At 45.4% G+C, this 24,768-nt stretch overlaps 2 protein-coding genes across 2 annotated transcripts; both read right to left on the bottom strand.

Annotated features, from left to right (window-relative positions):
• Nucleotides 1-403: 403 nt before the first annotated feature.
• Nucleotides 404-9,996, bottom strand: nelfb (negative elongation factor complex member B). Its single transcript, XM_083912932.1, has 13 exons — nt 9,818-9,996; nt 7,360-7,520; nt 7,153-7,252; nt 6,277-6,507; nt 6,010-6,195; nt 5,769-5,881; nt 5,578-5,680; nt 4,907-5,002; nt 4,662-4,804; nt 3,592-3,698; nt 2,802-2,943; nt 1,932-2,040; nt 404-869 (listed from the first exon to the last, which is right to left on the bottom strand). Exons 1-13 carry the CDS (start codon nt 9,917-9,919, stop codon nt 669-671), a joined length of 1,794 nt encoding a protein of 597 aa, XP_083769058.1. The 5' UTR covers nt 9,920-9,996; the 3' UTR covers nt 404-668.
• A 1,042-nt stretch (nt 9,997-11,038) lies between these two features.
• LOC310946236 (ectonucleoside triphosphate diphosphohydrolase 2-like) lies at nt 11,039-24,500 on the bottom strand. The gene is made up of 9 exons (XM_083912654.1): nt 24,369-24,500; nt 19,049-19,166; nt 17,535-17,685; nt 17,282-17,441; nt 15,371-15,598; nt 14,989-15,261; nt 13,840-13,959; nt 12,803-12,937; nt 11,039-11,487 (listed from the first exon to the last, which is right to left on the bottom strand). The coding sequence occupies exons 1-9, from the start codon at nt 24,483-24,485 to the stop codon at nt 11,287-11,289; spliced, it is 1,503 nt and encodes a 500-aa protein (XP_083768780.1). The 5' UTR covers nt 24,486-24,500; the 3' UTR covers nt 11,039-11,286.
• Nucleotides 24,501-24,768: the final 268 nt, after the last annotated feature.

Genomic DNA, 24,768 nt, shown 5'->3' with positions numbered 1-24,768 from the left:
GGACCAGGACCAGGACCAGGACCAGGCTTGGACTGGACTGGACCAGGACCAGGACCAGGCTGGGACTGGACCAGGACCAGGACCAGGACCAGGCTGGGACTGGACCATCAAACTGGTGTGGAGATCCAGGTATTTAACCTCTCACAAGGCCGATGATGTCACAGGAACCCTTTGTGCTCCAAGTGCCAACGCCCGTCGTTAGAGTGACAGGAGGACATTTGTGAACAGTTGTTCTTCGAGGTTTACGTTTTCACTTTTAGTGAAGTGCCTCGATCTGCACAGAGGTGCCACAGTGCTGCAGGTCCCCACTTTGCCTCAAACACAATAACACCACTTTGTATTTCCAAATAATTTATTTACATGTTTGTTGCACTGCTGACGCATATCAGATATGATAAACTGATAGCCTGATTACATATGAAGATACTGTATATTTTGACAATAATACAAGAGCGTGTGTATAACAAAAGTACCCCCCCCCCTTGAAGAAGCACAGATGACCGCTGGACTACGCTGACGGAGCCTCTCAGAGACGAACATCTAAAGAAAATAAAGCTCCATGAAGAAAGTACGGAGCTAACGATAACGTATCTCCGGTCGTGCTGCCGGCTGTGTTCACAGTCAGTCACTCGTTGTGATTTCTGGGTTCTCTCCGTGTCCGCGGCGCCTCAGAGAGGTGTGGTAGCGGTAGGGGTAGGAGTAGGGGTGGGGGTAGGGGTGGGGGTGGAGGCGGTGGCGGTGGTTGGGACAGTGACCGGGTGCAGCCCCAGGTCCAGGGACGGAGTTTCCTCCGGTGGCGGCGGGCTCTTCTTCTGGGCGTCCAGCTTCTCCGTCAGCTGGGTGTAGAGCTCCTTCACAGGCTCGCTGCTCTGTGGTCACAGGGGGCGGGGTCACACAAAGCGTCAGTGCAAACAGTACGTTTCAATTCAGTTTTATTTACAGTGTCAAATCATAACAAAAGTAACCTCAGGACACTTTACAGAGAAGGTTAAGAGCACACTCTATGACTTATTTATGATTTACACAGACGAGTCATAGAGTGGATACTAACTTACACTGGAGATCAACATTAGACAACAAATTACTAATACTATTCTGAAATATGTTATTTTTTACTGTTCAGAATTTGATAGAATATCCTGTGTCTGTACCACTGCTGTACCAACATGTTTAATGTGTTTAAATAACCAAGAACATCAACGCAAACCTTTATTTTGTGAAATAAACAGTGATCTAAATGAGAGAACAGTGTTGATTGTGTCAGAAGAGAAGATTTCAACAGTGTTTTCTTCTGTAGGATTCAAACATGAACAGGAAGTGAAGAGGCCACAGCTTTGAATGACTTCAGCACATCTGCGCCCACAGGACATCACTAGTTTCTCACACTGCTCTGCTTTGATCTGCGTCCGTTCTGACCCAGTCTCTTCCACAGTTCAGTAACTGTAGTGGGTTTCTTAGACTCTACTTTGTTGCAGAGGGTTTTTCCAGAGGTTGTCTATGGGGTTTAGATCTGGACTCTGGGCATTTTATCATTTTTTATTTCAATATTCTGAGCTTTAAGGAGCTGCTTCACCCGTTCTTCAGTGTGTCAGGGGACATTGTCTTGCATGAACGTTGCAGCTGCTTGGAGACAGTTTGCAGTGAAAGTGTTGCATGTTGCTGAAGGAGGTTCACGTAAACATCTGCATTCACCTGCCGTGTAGCTGAACAAGAGGCCCAACTCCTGCTTGCAGAAAACATCCCCCAAACCAGGACACTTCCTCCTCCAAATATACGATATGATACTTTTATTGAAAGGATCAACTGAATAGATTAAATATCTGTAATCGGCTGAACTTTAACTGATGTTCGTCCTGGTTCTGGTTCTACCCGTCACTAAAGCTCCAGTCCTTGCTTTCAAACACAAGCTGGATGTAGAAAGAGAAACCAACCTGTTTTGGAGGTTCAAGAGTCTTCATCAGGGTTTCCATGCACGACGGCAGCACCTTGTGGTGTAGATGCAGCAACATGCGGAGGGTGTGTCGGTGGACGTTCTCTTTACTGGGAAACATTCAAAACACAAACAAAATGTGGATACGGTCGAGAGCTTTGGGTCGAACGTGACAGCAGAACAGGAAGTTACGGGTCCCTGGAGTGGGGATGCCTTTCAGTCGTCAAATGAGCCATCAGGACATTTTTTTCATGTAACATCTATTAACGGAGAAATCCCGGAGAGTCGCTAACAGCCGAATGCGGCTTAACAGTGATTAGCTCGGGGCAGCACGGTGAAGGCATTCAAAGGTCTTTTTTAACCACTAATGCTGCTGAAAATAACAGCAAACCTCTGCAGCAGCATGAGAAGAGCCCCTACACACAAAACAAAGCACCAATGGGCTCCTTCCTTTGGGATTGACTTTGGTAATCCACTGTAATGGACTTTACTATGAGAGGAGCTGGTACAGGGGCCAGTAGGTAAGTCTTTAAAACACTCTTTAATAAACTCTGGGTTCACTAACTACACTGTTACTGCTTTGTTGTGTGTGTAGGGACTCTTCTCATGCTGCTGCAGAGGTTTGCTGTTATTTTCAGCAGCATTAGTGGTTAAAAAAGACCTTTGAATGCCTTCACCATGCTGCCCCTAGCTAATTAGTGTTAGCCACGTCCGACTGTTAGCGACTCTACCAGATTTCTCCGTTGTATTTGCCGAAATAGACCCTGGGGTGATTTTACACTGGAATTACACTTTAATGCTGCGTGTGTGTGCGTGTGTGTGTGTGTGTGTGTGTGTGTGTATACAACAGGCCCTGTTTGGATCAACCCACCTGGAAAAGGAAGTCAGGAGGAAGCCGTTAAAGACGACGGAACAAAAGTCTTCTGATCCAAACTCATCCGACAGCAGCGTGAGGTGTCCGGACAGCAGGTGCAGGAAGATGTCACCAAAGGCCATGTCATTGTACGTCTCCACTGTGGGAAGAGCAGAGAGCAGACTCTTAGTCTGACAGGTCACGTAGTCCTTCTTTAAGTGTTAAAAACAAACTCTATCAAAAAATAAATCTCACTGGCTTGTTTGTATTTTTTAACCCAATTCAACCAGCTAAGTGGACGGCGTCTTGCAAGAGAGACGGTGGACGTGCAGCCACGCACCGGATGTCTGACATTAACCCAGCTGTGTACATCTGGTAAGCCAGACTACTCTCAGGGTTCCTACAGGTGCTTGAAATCCTTGAAAATGCTTAATTTTAATGTTCTGCTTTCAAGGTTTAGAAAATGCTTGAAGTTGTAGCCGCATTTCTTCCGCAACAAATGGCTTTTGAATGTTAATAATTCAATCTCTTATCCTTCTGGTATTACAAAACACAATTTTAGTCGTTTATAGCGTAATGCCATCTCTTTTAATGTGATTAAAATCATCATGTGTACGTATGAAATAATATGGATATTTATATATTTGCAGACAGTGGGAGTGCGCCCTGAAACAAATATGAAAATAAGATGACGAAACAAAAACACCACAACACTAATTATATGATAAAATGTCAGACAAATGATTCTGCAGTTTGGATTAGGGTTGTAACCTTTAAAAGGTCGTGGTCTGAAATACTCGGTACTCACCCAGGGCGGGCAGTAGCCTCTGTAAGGCATTCTTGTTCCTCAGTTTGGCGATGTGGAGGACGTAGTAGAGACCCATCTCACAGGCCACTCTGTTCTCCTGCAGATACCTGAGCAGCAACAAAACACTGTCACAACCACGACACTTCGCCCTGCTTCAGGATTCACATCAGACATTTCAAGGGAAAAACGTCTTTAAAAGGACTTTCCTCATCTTTAAGAATGTCAATATATTAGTAAACAACTGTGTTCTGCAGGGCTCCAGACTGTGATCAAAATATGAGTGTGTGCGACTGGATTTGACATCTGGTCGCACATTTACAACCAGTAAATTTTTAAACAAATCTTTGGCAGGCCACTAAGTGTGAGAACGATAGGATAGATAAGGACTGCAGTCAAGTGAGCCGCCATTCGCTTGGCTTCAAACCACCCCCCTCTATATGTAGTGGACCGTATTGTGATTTCATCTCATCTCATCTTCAGCCTCTTATCCGGGGTCGGGTCGCGGGGGCAGCAGATTTAGCAGGGGACCCCAAACTTCCCTTTCCTGGGCCACATTAACCAGCTCTAACTGGGGGATCCTGAGGCGTTCCCAGGCCAGTGTGGAGATCTAATCTCTCCACCTGGTCCTGGGTCTTCCCCGAGGCCTCCTCCCAGCTGGATGTGCCTGGAACACCTCCCTAGGGAGGCGCCCAGGGTTCATCCTTACCAGATGATCCTGAACCACCTCAACTGGCTCCTTTCAACGCAAAGGAGCAGCGGCTCTACTCCGAGTTCCTCACGGATGCTGAACTTCTCCCCCTCTCTCTAAGGGAGACTCCAGCCCCCCTCCTGAGGAAACACATTTCACACGCTTGGACCCGTGACCTGGTTCTTTGGGTCCTGACCCAGCTTTCATGTCCACAGGTGAGGGTAGGAACCAGGACTGACTGGTAGATCGCCTTCCTGCTGTTAACTTGCTAACCTACTCTTCTCACCTCTCCTCACACAGACCCCAGTGAAGGAAACTCTATAAAAATATCTATGAAATGATGTTATATGATGCCACCCGCTGTGCTCCTGGGGTGCTTTACCTGTTGAAGGCGTCTGGCAGGGTGGTGGGGTATGACGGCGAGCTCTTCTCCTCACTGGGGAGCTTCTGTTCTACGGTGAAGGTGTGATCGTCCACAACCACTGACATCATGGCCGGCAGGAAGCGGGTCACCACCTCCAGATCCTGAGAGCGGGCACAGATTTAACGTCAACAACTTCCAGTTTATTTAGACTCATGCTTCACCTGACCTCAAACCAGAACAGAAGTAAGACAAACTGTACGTACCAAGCGAGGCTCTTTAAAGACCTGGCTGTCAATCATGTCCCACGCCCCTTGACCCAGGGACAGCATCCTCAACTGCAGCATCAGGTCTGAACTGTCCTGTTCGCAAACACGGATACAACAGGTGTGTGTCAGGTAGGGTGTTATTAGGCAGGTTGGGCAATATGGAAATTCTACAAATGATTGTTATTGTTCCGGCCCAGGAACACCACGTTCAAGTACCCTGAGGCAGCATTTGCCCGTCAACTTTGGCATTTATTTATTTGCTAGCTAAACAGTTAACACGATTCACCTGAACACACCGTAACGTTTGCCTAACTTGGGGCCATCCCTATGTTCCCCTGTCGCATACGCCTCTGCCACTAACTTTACCTGTGTTATGGATGCTGGATGGCTCCAGCTGTAATTCCAGCAACTTTAACAAGACAAGTCTGTTTATGTTATCTGAGGTGTGTGCAGGAGAACTGGAGGATGTTTACACTGAGGCGGCATGTTACGTTTTATGTTTGTGCATCAGCAAAGCTGCAGAGATCCAGATCAAAGCAGACTTTCTTTGCTGGCTAATAAGTTTTTTGCTGCATCACCGCCACCTACTGTCAGTCGGTGGAACACCAGGACACCGTCGGCATGATTGTGCACCATGTCGCCTGCGTTCTTGTGCACAGTATGCTCACCCTGGGCAAAGAGTCCTGACTCAGCAGCTCTTGCAGATTCCTCATGATACTTAGGACCAGGGTGTTACAAGCAAACGGGTCGCACAGGATCATGGACAGGTCCCTGAAACACACAGACACTCGAAGATTAACTCATCCGTTCATCACGAACAGCTCTGCTCATAGACTTTAACCACCCCCTCGTCTCTTACCCGAGGACTTGCTCTTGTCCTTTCTTCACTCCATCCAGGAAACCTTGCAGCTCTCTGGCTCGCTTGCCGTCCACAAACTTCTCCCGGATGCAGGCGTCTAAACACCACGTGAACTGTCACGGCACGGAACAGAGACATGCAAGATTAGAAGAATGTAACAAAGCTCACATGCAGGGTTTGGGCTCTTCAGTGGCACAGGGATGTTGCTAAACTCATCCACCATCAGCGTTTGTGTCCTTACCTTATGGCAGGGGTCTACAGAGCAGATCTCACTGATGTCCAGGTCGTGGAGAGACATCAGCAGCTCTGCTCGCAGTGTGCAGTAGTGGACATTTCTCGTTCGCAGGAAGAGTGTCCGCAGAAACTGCAGCACCATGTCGTACAGCTTCACGTTCTTTCCGATCATCTGCGTCAGCTTCAGGACCACCTGCAACAACAGAAACGCTCAACAGGGTTAATCAAGTGGGTTAGTGTTGGGTAGATTTCTGATCTGATGACCGTGACTCACCTCGCCTTGGCGCCGGTTTTTGGGAGAAGGGCTGAAGAAATTGTGTAGGATGGAGAGGTCGCTGCTGAACAGGGCGGCCTCCTTCTCCACGATGTACTGCTTCAGGAGGGGTGAGACTTCGTCCCCGAACAGGGCCTGGTTGTCCTGCCAGATCTGCCTTTTCACCTCCACAGCACACACCTTGTACAACTCCTTGTCGGCCATCACCATCTTTAGTTTCTTCTCTGGCACCTGCAGGAGGGAGGGAGCATGAGATAAAGATTAAGGGCTGCTCCTCACCTTTTCATAAGCCAATATGAAGATTTTGGTTGAAAAATCAGCTTTATACAAAGTTAAATTTGGTACAGATATCCAGGGTTTCCATAGGATCCGAATATCTTCACTAGTCCTCGACAAAAGTTAAAGCGTTCCACTACGAGCCTCCAAATCAGCTTCAGTGGATCGAAGTGTGTCGAAGGGATGAATGAGAGTGGGAGTGCGCCCTAAAATTGCCCTGGTACATAAAAACCCCCAAAAACCCCCAGTCTGTATGTTATGTTTCAACACTGACGGGGGGTGAATTTGAACCGGGCCAGTTTTTATTTGATTGGAGGTTAAAGTTTATGAATAATTAGGGGCGTGGTCTCTTGAGTGACAGCTAGCCACTGACCCTCCCCTTCTCCTCGGAGGTAAACGTCAGCCAGATGGACGTACGCCCCTCCCCCCAACGTCACATACATGCCCTTTTTTGGTCAGAGGAAAATCTAACAACATAGCAACTCCCGTAGGTGAGGGCAATTGGATCAAGTTGAGAAAACGGACCCCGACGGAGACCCTACGTCCATTTTTATACAGTCTATGCTCCGTCCCCAGAGAAATAGCCATAAAGACACTTGCCTTGGGAAGATGCTTCAGCACCTGCATCACCACCGGCTGGATGGACGGCATTTTGACAAGAGGGAAGCTCTTCTCCAGCAGCTCTTCAAGCTTCCCGTATCTGTGAGTAGATCGAAGTAAGACAAAGCACAATAGCATCAGAGCTGGTTCCTTCAAAACACAAAGTACACAAAGTCATAAACAAACAACAGACGACCCACAACACACCTGTCTTCTTCCTTGCCCTCTGCAATGGTGGCGACTCGCTCCATCAGCTTGTCCCGAAGCTCGTCAAAGACAGACTGGTGGAACTCCAGCCGGGGCGTGCCGTGGAGGTCCAGGAAGGGAAGCGCGGACTGGAGGGTCGGCAGCAGGATGCCATTTTCCATCTGCAGTCGTGTGACACAGGAAAGACTTATCAGGGATTCGATCGAGCTGCAGCCGGTCAATAAAGGACCAGTTGTAAAAATGGTTCCAACGGCCGACATTTGACACACCAAGGAAATCTGGCCTAGCATTACTTTATTTAAGGAAATGCTTAGTTTTTCCTTTTCCAAGGTAAATTCAAGCACTTTTAAGGTCCGTTTTCAAGCTTTTCCAGCACCTTAGGGCTGCGATATATTACACATGTCTACAAATACATATTGAAAATGATTATTTCACCTTTTTATCACATTAAAAAGAGATGGTGTTATGCTGTAAACCACTCAAATTGGGCTTTGTAACACCAGAATAAGACATTTAATTAACGAAGATGAGATGAATGTACTAAATCTACTTTTTATTTATTTTGAAATTAATTAAGTAAATGTACTAAATCTGCTTTTTATTTTTTATTTTTTAGATTAATTTAGTCAATTTACTGAATCTGCTTTTTATTTTTTAAATTACTTTAGTCAATTTACTGAATCTGCTTTTTATTTTTTATTTTTTAGATTAATTTAGTCAATTTACTGAATCTGCTTTTATTTTTTAAATTAATTTAGTCAATTTACTGAATCTGCTTTTTATTTTTTAAATTAATTTAGTCAATTTACTGAATCTGCTTTTTATTTATTTTAGAATTAATTGTCAATCTACTTTTTATTTATTTTTAAAATAATTTAGTCAATCTACTTTTTATTTATTTTTAAATTAATTTAGTCAATCTACTTTTTGTTTAGTTTTAAATTAATTTAGTCAATCTACTTTTTATTTATTTTTAAATTAATTTAGTCAATCTACTTTTTATTTATTTTTAAATTAATTTAGTCAATCTACTTTTTATTTATTTTTAAATTAATTTAGTCAATCTACTTTTTATTTATTTTTAAATTAATTTAGTCAATCTACTTTTTGTTTATTTTAAATTGATTTAGTGAATGTACTTTACCTACTCTGTAAAGTGTCCTGGGATAACGTTTGTTATGATTTGGCACAAGTTACCAGTAAATATTCAAGCATGTTGGGGGGGGGGGGGGGGGGGGGGTTATAATCTGAGGGGTGAACTGAATCTAAAACATCTGTACGCACGCTCATCTTTAAAAACTCTTTGCATTTCAATATGTGGAGTGAAACTGTGGAACAGACGAGCGGAGCAGCTCAGACGACGTCCAACCATGAGCAAATTCAAACAGCGGCACAAACGGACGGTGTTTACGAGGTGCAGGGAAGAAGAAGAGGGGTCTGACACACACTAGGGTTCTCACTTTTGCCATACTTGTCATTTATTTATTTTTGCACACACGGTTATTGTTTGTTTTGTTGGTTATTGTTTGTTTTGTTGAGCGTATTAAAACAAACAGGAAACACAGGAAGTAAGAAAACCTATAGTTCTAGGTTCTAAGTGGAGAAGGGGTAGGAATGAATCAGCTAATGCTCCTTTACAAACATACAAAGGGTTTTAATGACTCCTGCTTCAAGTGTAATTTAGTGTTTTCATATGTTTAAGAAGAATAAGAAGAATTACTTTATTTTTATCCCACACGGGGAAATTCAATTTTCACTCTTATTATCATACATGTTACACACACAGGCCCGAAATACACACATGCACAACCAGGACCTATATACATGCAATTAAGGAGAGATGTTAGAGGGAGGGGGCTACCAGTGACCAGCGCCCCGAGCAGTTGGGGGTTCGGTGCCTTGCTCAACAGCACCTTGGCAGTGCCCAGGAGATGAACTGGCACCTCTCCAGCCACCAGTCCACGCACCATATATGGTCCACACAGGGACTTGAACCAGCGACCCTACGGTTCCCAGCCAAGTCACCTATGGACTGAGCTACTGCCGCCCAGTTTGAAATAAAGCATTCATTCATTCACTATAAATAAAATTGAATTTGATTTAATTAATAAGTGATAAGGAGCGATAAGTGATAACAGTGTTAAAGGTGTTTTTTCTAACAAAGCATGATTAATAATGTGGGGGGGGGGGGTCCCAAACAAACAGTAGCCCAGGGGCCCCTGCCCACCTGAATCCGCCCCTGCCCGTGAGAATAGCTGCTAATAACCAAAACAAAGCACCGGAGCAGTCTTAACGGTTAATTACCTGAGTGTTGAGTTACGCTAGCTCCCGCTGTGTGTGTCTAAGGCGCGTAGACTGTGGTCATTTATGTTTTTACGACATTAAACAGTTTATTTTCGGACAGTGGAGCTTCACAAAGACTCTGGTTATCGAACCTGTGACCTGGGGGACACTTTACCTGGAACTGGTCGATGGCTTTCAGAGGCTCCGTGCAGTTGGTGAGAGTCTCCTTCAGGTCCTCCCCGTTGGAGATGCCGAGCTCAGGCAGCCCCGCGAACATTTTCCGCCCTTTTTCACCATAAATGTCCGGATTTAAGTGTGAAATCACTGTTTTAGCGTTTCCGTTAACAGCCAGAGAACCGTTGGTCCGCGCACTACGCTCATTCAAAGCACACTTCCGGTGTTCCGGCGGTGTAAACGGTCCGTCAGAAATATGAGCCACAGCGAAGGAAAGGTTCCGCGCTTCACTCGTCGTTGTTTTTTTGTTTATTTAATATTTAAAAAATCCTACATTTCAATTAGAAAACAAATAATTTACAAAAAATAAATAATTTGAGGAAATATTTACTTGCATTTAAAACAGTAAAAGCTTACGACACATTGATTAACAAAATACAAATAATATAAAATACAATAATCACAGGGGTTGACATTGCAACAAAGGTGCTTTAAGTGTGTTAAAAGAAAACAGGGTTGTAAATGAAAGAGCGAGAGACTTTGATATTGTTTCATATATTTCATTTATAGACTTCTCTTCTCTTTAGGGATGTTTTATAGTTTTTAATTTCATTATTAAAACACTTTATGTTATTCCATTTATTCTTGTGTACATGATATTTTCCCATAATGAGAATTCAGTTCAACATTTAATTTTAACAAAAGCTTTATTTAAAAAGTTCTCAGTTTCAATGGTTCACAAATATTATTCAGGGATAACAGAGAACATGTGCCAGGGTACAGCAAGGTTATGCATGTTACAAAAGTCTATGGTTTTAATAACATTTAATAACTATTTTCATTCAGGTACCTTGCACCAGTACTTTCACTACTGTCCTCTAGGACGAGTCCTCTGCTCTGTCGAGCCTCGGATCCTGTTCTGGTGGCTAACGCAGACCTCAAGATCTAAATATCAGCGATCCGCTCCTTTTATTCTGTAATTTCTGTCGTATACCAGACCTAAAGGTCGGATGGCACCAGCCAGGAGGGATCCCCAAAGCAATTTCAGTCAAAAGCAACTGGACTTGGTTGACGTTTCCAGTTACTTTTGACTGAAATTGCTTTGGGGATCACAACGACCTGGACACATGAGAACATTCACAGGCCGCAGCCAGGAGGGAGTTACAGTATTTTTACACATAAACAGGTGTCTCAGGCATCCCCTGAATAACATGTGGGCTGTTCCTGTCACAGCACAGAGAAAAGAGCTCTGATGCGGTGGTAGTGAGTGTGTGTAATATTACTCAATGAATCAGAAACATTTACAAAAAACATGGTTTATTCTGTAGTTTAATTTTACACACACAAGCACACACGAGTCTCCACGAGCAACAAAACTGTTTGTGGATATGCAAAGACAATTTTGCAGGCCAGTGCAACAAAAATTGTTTTCTAAAAGAGATTTCAAGTTTTGGACGGACACGTGCAGACTCACACCACACTGTCTTTAGTTCCTCTGTAGACCATGAGCAGGTGTCCCAGTGCAATGAGGAGGACGAGGATGAAGAGGATAATAACTCCGGCCCAGGGCCCCGGGGGCAGAATCTTGATCAGTCCCAGTCTCTCAGCTGGAACAATGCTGCTCAGATTCAGCATGTACCCCAAAGCCCAGCCCACGGAGGCTCCTCCTGCCTGCAAAAGCACAAGAGACGACGCGCTGAAACCACAGCACCACACCGGCAAGCTCGCTCATTTAGGTGCAGCGCTTAGTGACCAGTGGAGTTGATAGCTTTGTCGTCTCTCAGGTCTCTGCTGATGGTGGTGGTGCCTGCTGCCGTGGTCCTGCATGACGCTTCCTGCTGCTGTTATAACTATTACTCATATAAACTGTCAAGACCCAGTTCTGTCAGTACCCTCCTCTTCCTTTTTGTGTGAGTTTGTCTCCCTCTGTCTGTCTATCCCTGCTTGTGTATGTGTGTTCATGTTAAAAAAATACCTTGAGCTGACAGGCATGCGGCGCCGGACCGTTGTAGACCCTAAACATACCCTAAACACACCCAAATGTCTCCCTGTGTACCTGTCCTCTTGTGTCCATTCATCGTATCATTTTGTATCTAGTTCTTCGTGTGTTTCCTTTGTGTTTAAATCACCTTTTTGTAAATAAGTTTTATTAAATTTGTTAATACCGTCTCCTGAGTTCCGTGTCTGCATTTGGGTCCCATCCCCCGTGTGTTCTCCGTCATCACACAGGACATAAACTATCACTCGTCTTATAAACTATGGAATTTGTAGCCATAGAGGCATCATCGGTGGTATTTATACCATTACAAAATTATCATTTATCATGTTTGCCACCATAATTATGATCATTGTCATATTCTGTCACCTCAGCTGTGCTTGTTTCTACTATTCTGCTGTATTAACTGTTATAACATATGCGTTATATTCACATTACTATAGATATTATTATAGTTACTGTTGTGTCTCTCTCTGTCTGTCTTTGTGTCTGTCTTTGTCTGTCTCTGTCCATCTGTCCCTCTTTGTCTCTCTCCTTCTCCATATAAGTCTTATTAACATTACTATAGATATTATTATAGTTACTGTTACTTTTGTGGTTTCTTGGATCTCTGGGACTGTCTTTGTCTCTGTCCGTCTGTCTTTGTCTCTCTCTCTCTCTCTCTCTCTCTCCTTCTCTTCCTCTCTCCGGTGCAGACAGATGTGCATCCTCCACAGAGCTGGGTCTGTCTGACGTTCCTGTCTGTTATAGTGAAGGTTTTCAACGCCACCGTACTCTACGGGGGAATTGTTGGGTCTCTGTAAATCATAAATAAGTCATAGAGTGTGGTCTTTACCTACTCTGTAAAGTGTCCTGAGATCACTTTGGTTATGATTTGACACTGTAAATAAAACTGAATTGAATTGAATTGAATTGTTTGGACACAGAGTGAAATCTGGAATGAAGGCACATGATGGGTAAAACGGTTAAATGATTTCCTTTACTCCTGACCTTTTTCTGGAACGAGACTGAAGGAAGGGAGCGCTGGTCGAATCCGTAGCCCTGCAGTAAGAGCACCTGGACGAAATTGGAGACGGCGCAGACGTTCTTCATGTATTTCTCCTTCTGCTTCGTCTTTTCCGTCATCTATAAGTGGAAATGGTTGGTTAAGAGTTTGGATCGTTCTGCAGATTTTAGTCCGTTTGATCTCGTCTACCTGCGCTGAAGACTTTTCTTAAACATTCAAAGACGGTCAACATGTCGTCGTTTGTTGCGGGGAGGAAACCCTGTATGTCCAAAACTGTCATTGGGGCACGGGACGGACGGACAGTGTGAGTACGCCCTTAGGCTCTGTGCACACGACAAAGTTCGCTGGTGAAAACGACAAAAGATTTGATCAGATGTGCCTTTCGTTTACACGGCGTTTTTCGGGGGCTTAAAACGCAAAAAAGGTGAACCCCCCTTCAGAGTGTAAATGTTAAAAAGGCTCCAGCTTTCTGTTTAACGGGGTTCAAAAAGCTAAAGTGGGCTCTGATCTGCTCACGCATGCACCAGCTCTGGGTGCTGTTGTGTGGCAGCGCTTCACAGCTCCACACACACACCTGACGTGCACACTACATCCAATTCACACACTTTTGTGTCACCGTATGCACAAAGATGTCCCCCCAAAGACGCTCGTCTAAACGCAGAACAAGAAGTGAGAATGGTAACGGCCCTTTTGTGTTTCCTTTCTTGATCGTCTTTGTCTAAACAGGACCTGAGTTTGGCGGCTGTCCTGTGTAACGGCAGGAACTAGATTGATTGGGGTCAGAGTCAAGGTGGGATCAGACCCCCGGTGCTGGGGTTTACTCTGGCCGAGCGTCCCGCGGGTGTTTGTAGCAGAGGCACAGCATGTGTGGACTGTGTTGCGGTGGTCTGACACTATCCTTTCCCCCTGGTGCTGATAAAACTCCTAGAGGAAACACTGCTAATGTTGTCTTGCTTGCTAATGCTTACTCAGCAAATGTCATGAAGCACCGTGAACATGAACATGTTTGAGAACTGAGTACCTCAGAAATGGTCATGTTGCAGATGAGTTGGATTGCCTCCTCCAGTCGGCCGGGGGACGTGATGGGGATGTCGGTGAGGCTGGTGATGTAGCTGTGAGTGAAGAAGAAGGCCGAGAACGCCTGCGGAGAACATGGGACACGAGTCAGTCCAGAGTCACATAGAGCTCAGGGAGATGAGTTTTCAGACAGACAGCTTGGAGAACATTCATTCAACCGATTCGACCGTTGTCAGATGTTTGATTGGACGTTACCAGTTGCTTGTTACTACAATATGAGGCGGTTAGGCTCAACTCTAGCTGCTAGTTGACGCTGTAAACCCTCATCATCTACTGTAATGGTAAATATATCACACGTGAGACCCCGAGTTCATGTCCCACGTGAGACGATAACTTTTTAAGTGAACTTTCTTACATTATGTTTTAGTCTGTTTTACCAATGCTTCTTGCCTGTCCATACGTCATCACGCCGTAACACGTCACACGCATTGATGACGTCATGGCGATGCGTGGCTTTGTTTCCAGATCTTTCCGTAGAACTCTGAGTTTTTGTGCGTCTTGTCGACTGTTTTTGAATCTTTTCATCGACCAAATCTGCAGTAAACACTCCACCTCCGCATCACACCAACGTGAACCTTTCACCGCCATTGTTTGAAATGTCCGCGCATGGTCCCTCCTTCTTTTTTCTACGTCCCAACAGGCGCACAGGAAATGACGTGAGAGCCGCCGTAGGCATCGTGCTGGTGCTCGTACACGTGCGCACGCTTTACAAAAGCCCACCTCTCCCAAACGGGCCGTGGACGGCCAGCTGGCCGCAGCTAGGCACGGAGCGGTTGCACACACAGTGGTCTAACGAGCTAGACTTTACCCGTAAAACCTGTTTTGGCCCGGTGTGGAAGGACAGTGTGAGTGCGCCCTAAAATACAATGGAGCTCAGAGATCAGGACGGTCTCACGAGGCTACACTGGAGGAGCCCAGGATTGAACTGCCACTCTTCTGATTAGGGGACGACCCATTCTACCTCCTGAGTCACAAGCGCCCACTGTTTACAACATACAAAACTAAGAAGGCCAAAAAGCCAAGGAATGCGACAAACTTCTGATCTATGCGTGCTGTCCCTTTATGCTGTTACTGCTCTTACAGGTTCCCTCACCATGAAGCTTCCTCTCACGTTGGGTTGGAAGACTCCATCGAAGGAGCACTTGGAGTAAGAGCAGTTGTTGAAGGAGAACATCGTTTTTACGTTGTCCAGACACTTCTGGTAATCTCCTGTGCCCACCACTGATACAGACATCTGGGGGTTGAACTGAGCTGGTCTGTAGCTCTTAGTACATGGAGAATCAAAGACATCCTCCCCCAACTTGACAGACACGCTGAAGTGTTGTGGATAGCAGGGATGGGAGACTTCGGGCTTCACGCCTTCAGTCTGAAAGAGTAAACAGAGGAACAGAACATTCTCCTGGTAAATATGAAAGGAAAGTGCAGCGTATGGCAAGTGAAGTTCCAGGATTGGATCCTTTTTAAAGATCAAGTACCGTGATCAGATGAGCCAGCAGCTTCCGCAGGAACTGGTCTTGACCGTAGCACAGGAAGCTCTGGGTGTACAGTCTGTAGGTTTGTCCATAAAGCTTCAGCTCCATCACGTTGTCCTTGTCCTCCACCGTTTCCGAGGTTTCAAAAGCAATCTGTGTGGAAGCTCCGCCTAAATCCAAAGCTCCAATTGTCTCTTTGCCAGGATTCAGCCAACGCCCGACGAAACCAAACTGAAGGCAAGAAAGGACATCACAGGACACAACAGTCTGAAATGAAACGTTCTACAGTGATCGGGTTCAGGCAAATGCATCCCAGGGTCGGGATAAAGTTCCTTTTTTATGTTCACGAAATTTGTTGGGATCATTGAGCCTCGTTCACAAACCGTTCTTCAGGGGAAAGTTCCTCTAAAATACCCACAATTTTCACAAAGACTTCGGCGTTCACCAATGTTTTCATATTTAGGATTTGTTCTTAGGTACAAACAGAATCTGCACATAGTCAGGAGCACTTTTGCGCACATTTGAGTGCTGACATGTTTGGATCATAATAAACATACATTCATATTTTATCATTTACAGGGGGAATACATCTTTCAGGACCATGTGGCTTTATTTGCAGAAAGTGGGGTGCTACTAAATATCACAGCTTGTTAGGCGTTCAGATCCTGCAGTAGGGCCTTGTGGTGGAAATAGATTCTTCAATAAAGATCAACAAACAGGATCAGCTTTTTCTCCATGCTTTATTTTGCCAAAGCATTTTCCTCTGCGGATAAAAAATACGTTCATCCCTACATCATCACAAAGTTAGATTCTAGCAGGAATGACGATGAGCCAAATCTCGCACAGTCTTTTAGGGAGAGGGACAGGAAGCGAATAGCCTTGGTTGGGTGACGTCTTTAGACCAAACAAAAACATGCCTTAGACTTAGGGGTCTGCAACCCACGGCTCTTGGGCCGCATGCGGCTCTTCAGCCACTTTTCAGTGGCTCCCTGTAGCTGTTTGCCAAAAATTATATAAACAATGTGTAAATAATGCGGGTTTTTTTGCACAGTGGACAAGGGAAACCATTTTATCTTGGAGTTCAAGGTGATATTGAAAAAATAGTGAAAAGTGAAACTAAAATATGCGTCACATCCTTGGTGTACGGCCCGTCGCCTTTCCCTGATCTGGAGTTGGTGACCCACACTGATGCTGGATAAACCCCCTCCAAAAAATTAGGGAAGGAAAATAGTGTTTCGTGGACATATTAATTTGCTTTCACATGATGGCGGCTTTACCTGTGTGCTTGATATGTGGTGAGAAATTAGCGACCAACCTATTTTAGGACAGGCAATAAAAGGAAAAAAATGTAACAATACATAAACCTTTATAATCTGTGACATCAAATGTATGTTTTGCAGCTCCAGACAAATTTTATCTGTTGGAGGAGGCGGCAAAAAGGCTCTTTTGATAGTGAAGGTTGCAGACCCATGCCTTAGACATTACAACCCCCTTTGAACCTCTCTCATCACAAGGTCTCTAACAGAGGGTGCAGATGCACACATATGCCATTATATCATCATGAGTTAGTTATTTGCGTTATCCATTAAGAAGGTGAGACAGAGGAGACACTGAACTGCGTCGGACCTGACAAAACTATGATTATGAATTACAAATATCCAAAATTCCCACAACAGCCTCTACTTTGGGTGTCCCTTGTAGCTCAGTGAGTGGAGTGCATACCCTTAAAAACTCCTAAAAAAGTCCTTACTGCAGTGGCCTGGGTTCAAGTAGAGCCCGGGGTTCTTTGCTGCAGTTGAAACATCACAATTCCTCAAAAATGAGAGTCGAATGAACCAGTGTTAAAGCCCTTTAGGGTGGATTTCCCCCTCTCTGACCTCTGTGTGTGTGTTGGACAGAAAAGTCAGAGCTCACCTTGACAAAGTTGTCCAGTAAGTAGTTGACTGTGACCCACCCGTATGCCCCCTCCTCCTGCCCGGTCAGGATGGTCGCCTCTTTGAATTTGAAAGGGTACGACCGCAGTTTGTCTTCCACTTCCTTCAGGAGCCGCTGGGACTCGGTGGCATTGACGATCCTATTAAAGAGTGGAGAGAACCCCCTATTAAATCCTTCCAAGATCCATTTAATGCATTAGTGCAATATCCTGTCTTAACACGAATGTACTGACTTCAAGAGTCTCATGCCTGCAGTAGCTCCCAGATAGAGGGGAGTTTGGTGGTGCCTGGACTTGGGGATTTCCTCCACAGCTTTACCCAGACAGGCCTCCAGACTTTCTGCTGCACCACCGCGAACACCTGCATAGCTGGATATCCCTCCGCCTTGACAGAAAGAAAAAGTAGTTCTGCTTAAGAACTCGGCCTGACCTTCTCAAAAACCGCACTTCCTCGTCTGAAAGAACGACTGACCCACTTATTGCCAAGGAAACTGAAAAACAAACAAGGAACAACTGGCAACGATGGCTCAAACGATATGGTGAGGAACTACAGCGTTGCATAAGTTTGTGGAAGATGGCATCGCGGAAGTGAAAGTGTCTTCGCCATCAGAACAGTCGGGGGTTAAAGGGTCGGATCAGGCAAATTAGCAAAAAACACACATTTTCTCACTTATTCTATACACTGGAGATCAAATTTGGAGAACAGAGACTTGATTTATTCAGAACAGTAACCAGTTTCTTCTCTAGGATTCAAACATGAACAGGAAGTGTAGAGGCCACAGCTTTGAATGACTTCAGCACATCTGCGCCCACAGGACATCACTAGTTTCTCACTCTGTTCTGCTTTGATCTGCGTCCATTTTTTATTTTATTGGAGGTTAAAGTTTAGGAATAATTAGGGGCGTGGCCTCTTGAGAGACAGCTAGCCTCTGGCCCTCACTTCTCCTCAGAGGTAAACGTCAGCCACATGGACGTACGCCCATCCCCCCAACGTCACATACATGTCCTTTTTTGGTCAGAGGAAATGAGGCGGAGTCAAAGTCTGACAAGATGGAGACTCCCGTAGGAGAGGACGATTGGATCAAGTTGAGAGAACGGACCCCAGACGGGTCTGCCTCTTCTAGATGGAGCATAGTCGGCAGCTGACCCTCCCTGTACAGTGGTAGGTGAAGGGCGCGTCATTGGAGCTGATCTCATGGTCTGGTAGAGGGGTTCTAGCCATAGACTGTGTATAATAATGGACGTAGCATACCCAACTGGGTCCGTTCTCTCAACTTGATCCAACCGTCCTCGCCTACGGGAGTCTCCATCTTGTCAGACTTTGACTCCGCCTCATTTCCTCTGACCAAAAAAGGGCATGTATGTGACGCTGGGGGGAGGGAGATACGTCCATTTGGCTGACGTTTACCTCTGAGGAGAAGTGAGGGTCAGAGGCTAGCTGTCACTCAAGAGGCCACGCCCCTAATTATTCCTAAACTTTAACCTCCATTAAAATGAAAAGAGAAGATGTTTTGCTGTTGTTATTTTGTTTCCTTTCTTGTATCATTGTGTGATCTTTGAAGAGTCTAAATGTCAAGTGCTTGATTTCTTTTACAGCCATGAAACAGCATTACAGGCACTTTCTCATTCCCCGTCTATAGCAGGAGCCTTTACTCCGCTGGTAAAATGATCCACTTCAATACTTGGTTATTGTAAGTGACGCAGCATCTGTAAGGTTAACCCTCTCTCGCCCGCTTGGAGGAACTCACCTTTAACATGACACTCGCTGTGCTGGGTGACGATACCAGTGTCGTTTTGCTTGTCTGACGGCCATTTGTAGACGTACATGGATGTGTGGGACGAGCCGGCATCCAGAACAATTCCATACTGAAACAGACACAGCGATAAATGTTGGAAATATACAACAAGGCAACAGAACACATGGATTTTAGTTATTAATAATTCTGCTCAGACGTACTCATATTGCTGTGCCGATGTATTTTATTACAAAGGGAGACAACGTCAATATCGGTGCGCCACAATACTTAACAATATGATTCATGTCATCATAGCGTAAGAGTGAATCTGTACTCTGTAGTGACATGAAAGGAAATTAGATCGCAAAACTTGGTTCAAAAGGCCGTGATCTCAAATAATTTGTTCATAAGTTGCAAAATTGGACAGGACATCACTAGTTTCTCACTCTGCTCTGCTTTGATCTGCGTCCGTTTTTTGTACCAGGCTGATTTTTATTTAATTGGAGGTTAAAGTTTAGGAATAATTAGGGGCGTGGCCTCTTGAGTGACAGCTAGCGTCTGGCCCTCACTTCACCTCGGAGGTAAACGTCAGCCAGATGGACGTACGCCCCTCCCCCCAACGTCACATACATGCCCTTTTTTGGTCAGAGGAAATGAGGCGGAGTCAAAGTCTGACAAGATGGAGACTCCCGTAGGAGAGGACAGCTGAATCAAGTTGAGAGAACGGACCCCGACGGGTATGCTACGTCCATTTTTATACACAGTCTATGGCTAGAACCCCTCTACCGGACCATGAGATCAGCTCCAATGACGCGCCCTACACCTACCACTGTACAGGGAGGGTCAGCTGCCGACTATGCTCCATCTAGAAGAGGCAGAGCTAGAAGTTGTGGATGAGGAAGAGGCAGGGCGTCTTCTTTTGGCAGCTAAGGTGGGAGTGATGTCTACTGGAAGTGTGGCCAAACGAGTCCCTGGCCCAGTAGTTGCATTACCAAGCCTCTATGGAAGGAGTTTCCAAATATGAACCTGGGGACTTTGGACTTTCAAATGCAACTTCTAACTCCGCCTCTTCTAGATGGAGCATGGTCGGCAGCTGACCCCCCCGTACAGTGGTAGGTGAAGGGCGCGTCATTGGAGCTGATCTCACGGTCTGGAAGAGGGGTTCTAGCCATAGACTGTACAAAACCGTCGGGTCCGTTCTCTCAACTTGATCCAGTCGTCCTCTCCTACGGGAGTCACTTCCTCTGACCAAGCTCGGCTCCAATGACACGCCCTTCACCTACCACTGTACAGGGAGGGTCAGCTGCCGACTACGCTCCATCTAGAAGAGGCGGAGCTAGAAGTTGCGGATGAGGAGGAGGCAGGGCGTCTTCTTTTGGCAGCTAAGGTGGGAGTGATGTCTACAGGAAGTGTGGCCAAAAGTGTATTAACCTACACCTGTAAGCACTCAAATGTATGGAAATGTAAGTAAAATGTTATTTTCTCTGTACATTGTATTTACCAGGGTGTTTGTATATTGTATACGCGGTCCTGATAACTATTGTTCCACTTGTGCAGGCGAGTTCTGTGCACTTGGCACTGTGCTGAACTGTGGTATCGACAGGATGTGGCAGAAGCATTGACTTTGGACTACAAGTTTTGTGATCTAACTTCCTTTCATGTCACTACAGAGTACAGATTCACTCGTATGCCGTGATGACACGGATCATATTGTTGAGTATTGTGGTGCAGCGATGTTGACTTTGTCTCCCTTTGTACTATTGTTCCGTAGGCAAAGGCAGCATACGGCACTTTCTTTTAAAAGTGATTTCAAAGTGTCTGTGACATTAACAAAAAGAAGACCACACGGGTATTTTTCCTCAAAGAGAATCTCAAATGTTCACACGCAAACGGCTTCTTTTATCTCACAGTCTTTGTCAGCGTCTGTCTGTCCTGCAGAGTCAGTGCTGTTGCATCACTTTCGTCTGCAAAACCCTTTTAAACTGTTGAGGTTAACTATCTATTGCAGGGGTCTGCAACCTTTACCATCAAAAAAGCCATTTTGCCTCCTCTTCCACCAGATGAAATTTCTCTGGAGCCGCAAAACATATTTGATGTCACAGCTTATAAAGGTGTATATATAATGACTGTTACCCGCCATTGTTACCTGTGCTAAAATTGTGGTTGTTCGCTAATTTCTCACCAGATATCAAGCATAAAGGTAAGCCATAATCATGTGAAATCAAATGAATATGTCCACGAAACATTATTTTCCTTCGCTAATGTTATAGGAGGGGATTTATAAAGTATCAGTGCGGGTCACCAGCTCCAGATCAGCCCCCTGCAGGGAAAGGCGCTGGGCCGTAGACCGAGGATGAGACGTGTACTTTCACCTAATATTTTTTCAATATCACCTCGAACTCTAAGATAAAATGTTTTCCCTTGTCCACTGTGCAAAAAACAGGTTATTTACACATTGTTTATATTTTTTTTTTTTGCCAAATCTACAGGGAGCCACTGATAAGGGACTGAAGAGCCGTGGGTTGCAGACCCCTGATCTATTGCATGTCACGTGTGATAGAAATGTGCAATATTCAGAAGCCTGGCTTTCTTTTACTGTAAACCTGTTGTTCTGAACCTGTTTTGCTCAGTCATTACCGTCCTTTGCTCTTTAAAACATGTTTGTCTCAATTGAACTGAGGGAACCCAAGTGGACTGGCTAAGTTAAACAGGGGCTCAGACAGCCGTGAACAAAGTTTGCCCGTGCGCTAACAACTGGACAGTACCCATGCGTCATTCCACGTCTACTGCACGTGGAAGCTGAGTATTTAAAGGCTAAACTTCAAGAAATTGTCAGACACTGAACCCAAGCCTGGTGGATGACTCTGACCCGACTCTGTCTGTTTGATTGTCAGCCCATTTGTCGGCCTGTGTAATTGTCGACTAAACCTGTTCCTTATTAAATAACTCTAATACTCAGTCGACTAATACGTGGTTTACATGGCTTATACGTGCTAAGAGCTCTAGGTTTCATTCTGAGCATTAAGCTATATTTGAATATTTAGTCTGAGCGAATAAGCTTCCTGTGAACTCACTGTTTTAAAAGTTTGTGGGTGGTTTCCTTTAATATGAGGATCCATTTGAAAAGCATGTGTTGTAACATGTCACTGAGAGACGACATAAGTTAGGTTACTTAGGTGGTGAACCTTTAGTTTTACGAGGAGCTTCCTCTTGACTTGACTGAAGTAAGTGCAACAACCTCCCAGCACGTAAAGTAGTATAACTTTATTATAACAGTCAGTGGCGTGCACAGAGTTTTTGAACTATGAAAAGGAATAAAGGGCACTTATGGCGCGTCTTTGCCACTGAAGAGGGCACTTTAGCACACATTTTTGCTCCAAGAGGGCACTTTAGTAACATTTTGGCCCCTAGAGGGCACTTTAGTGCACGTTTTGGCTCCTAGAGGGCACTTTAGCACAGGTTTTGGTTCCTAGAGGGCACTTTAACACACGTTTTGGCTCCTAGAGGACACTTTAGCACACGTTTTGGCTCATAGAGGGCACTTTAGCACACGTTTTGGCTCCTAAAGGACACTTTAGCACACGTTTTGGCTCATAGAGGGCACTTTAGCACACGTTTTGGCTCCTAAAGGACACTTTAGCACACGTTTTGGCTCATAGAGGACACTTAAGCACACGTTTGGCTCCTAGAGGACACTTTAGCACGCGTTTGGCTCCTAGAGGGCACTTAAGCACACGTTTTGGCTCCTAGAGGACACCTTAGCACACGTTTTGGCTCCTAGAGGGCACTTTAGCACAAGTTTTGGCTCCTAGAAGACACCTTAGCACACGTTTTGGCTCCTAGAGGGCACTTTAGCACAAGTTTTGGCTCCTAGAGGGCACTTTAGCACACGTTTTGGCTCCTAGAGGGCACTTTAGCACACATTTTGGCTCCTAGAGGGCACTTAAGCACACGTTTTGGCTCCTAGAGGACACCTTAGCACACGTTTTGGCTCCTAGAGGGCACTTTAGCACAAGTTTTGGCTCCTAGAAGACACCTTAGCACACGTTTTGGCTCCTAGAGGGCACTTTAGCACAAGTTTTGGCTCCTAGAGGGCACTTTAGCACACGTTTTGGCTCCTAGAGGGCACTTTAGCACACATTTTGGCTCCTAGAGGGCACTTTAGCACAAGTTTTGGCTCCTAGAGAGCACTTTAGCACGCATTTTGGCTCCTAGAGGGCACTTTAGCACACGTTTGGCTCCTAGAGTGCACTTTAGCACACATTTTGGCTCCTAGAGGGCACTTTAGCACACGTTTGGCTCCTAGAGGGCACTTTAGCACACGTTTTGGCTCCTAGAAGACACTTTAGCACTCATTTTGACTCCTAGAGCGCACTTTAGCACACGTTTTGGCTCCTAGAGGACACCTTAGCACATGTTTTGGCTTCTAGAGGGCACCTTAGCACACATTTTGGCTCCTAGAGGGCACTTTAGCACACGTTTGGCTCCTAGAGGGCACTTTAGCACACGTTTTGGCTCCTAGAAGACACTTTAGCACTCATTTTGACTCCTAGAGCGCACTTTAGCACACGTTTTGGCTCCTAGAGGACACCTTAGCACATGTTTTGGCTTCTAGAGGGCACCTTAGCACACATTTTGGCTCCTAGAGGGCACTTTAGCACACGTTTGGCTCCTAGAGGGCACTTAAGCACACGTTTGGCTCCTAGAGGGCACTTTAGCTCAAGTTTTGGCTCCTAGAGAGCACTTTAGCACGCATTTTGGCTCCTAGAGGGCACTTTAGCACACGTTTGGCTCCTAGAGTGCACTTTAGCACACATTTTGGCTCCTAGAGGGCACTTTAGCACACGTTTGGCTCCTAGAGGGCACTTTAGCACACGTTTTGGCTCCTAGAAGACACTTTAGCACTCATTTTGACTCCTAGAGCGCACTTTAGCACACGTTTTGGCTCCTAGAGGACACCTTAGCACATGTTTTGGCTTCTAGAGGGCACCTTAGCACACATTTTGGCTCCTAGAGGGCACTTTAGCACACGTTTGGCTCCTAGAGGGCACTTAAGCACACGTTTGGCTCCTAGAGGGCACTTTAGCACACGTTTTGGCACTTTTGCGTGCGTTTTTCAACAATAGGGCCATGCCCCCCGTGCACGCCAGTGGTAACAGTATTTTATTTTAATAACTTATTTGACCGCAGACAATACTTTAAGCTTTATTATCTTAATGGAACTTCTAATGTGTACAATCATATGTAGGCTATAAAATATAGCAACAACAACAACAACAATAACGCGCACCTGTACCCTGCGAGAAGATGAATAGAAGGATCGTTTCCTCACCATGTTGTCCGGCGGTGTCTCCATCTCTTTAGCAGCAAGCACCACCAGCAGAATCCCCACTAACGCCAGTGTGAGCAGCACAGCCGCAGGGATGAAGCGCGGGCACCGTTGAACCATCCTGGACACCGTCCCGGCAGCTGTGCGTAAAAGCGCGCCGTGGACACCTGACGCTCCGAAATGAAACCCGCACAGACGGAGGGCGTGCATGAAGTAGGCCAGTCGTCTTCTGTGGGTTTGGTTTGAGCCTTTGACGCATCCTCTGGTGCGATGCACCCCCGCTTCCTCTCACCCCTGCACGCACCCTCGCGCATACACACGCACACAGTTTGGTTTTGTGATGTCTGAGACAGAAGAAGTTGTCTTCCTGGCTGTATACGCTTTATATGTACTGTATATATAT

The sequence above is a fragment of the Echiichthys vipera genome, assembly GCF_963691815.1.
Source record: "Echiichthys vipera genome assembly, chromosome: 4".
Classification (NCBI taxonomy): Eukaryota; Metazoa; Chordata; class Actinopteri; order Perciformes; family Trachinidae; genus Echiichthys; species Echiichthys vipera.
Note: the sequence above shows the minus strand (reverse complement) of the source record. Positions and strands in the feature narration are given on the sequence as shown.

What these genes read in the sequence shown, in the direction of transcription:
- LOC310946236 (XM_083912654.1), bottom strand. Translation starts at nt 24,485, where the DNA reads ATGGTTCAACGGTGCCCGCGCTTCATCCCTGCGGCTGTGCTGCTCACA. An exon ending in GCAGGCATGAGACTCTTGAA is followed by an intron (nt 17,442 to 17,534) that starts GTCAGTACATTC and finishes ACTCTTTAATAG; the next exon opens with GATCGTCAATGCCACCGAGT. An exon ending in ACGTGAGAGGAAGCTTCATG is followed by an intron (nt 13,960 to 14,988) that starts GTGAGGGAACCT and finishes TGTTCTCCGCAG; the next exon opens with GCGTTCTCGGCCTTCTTCTT.
- nelfb (XM_083912932.1), bottom strand. Translation starts at nt 9,919, where the DNA reads ATGTTCGCGGGGCTGCCTGAGCTCGGCATCTCCAACGGGGAGGACCTG. An exon ending in GAGGGCAAGGAAGAAGACAG is followed by an intron (nt 7,253 to 7,359) that starts GTGTGTTGTGGG and finishes ATCTACTCACAG; the next exon opens with ATACGGGAAGCTTGAAGAGC. An exon ending in GAGGCTACTGCCCGCCCTGG is followed by an intron (nt 2,944 to 3,591) that starts GTGAGTACCGAG and finishes CTCTTCCCACAG; the next exon opens with TGGAGACGTACAATGACATG.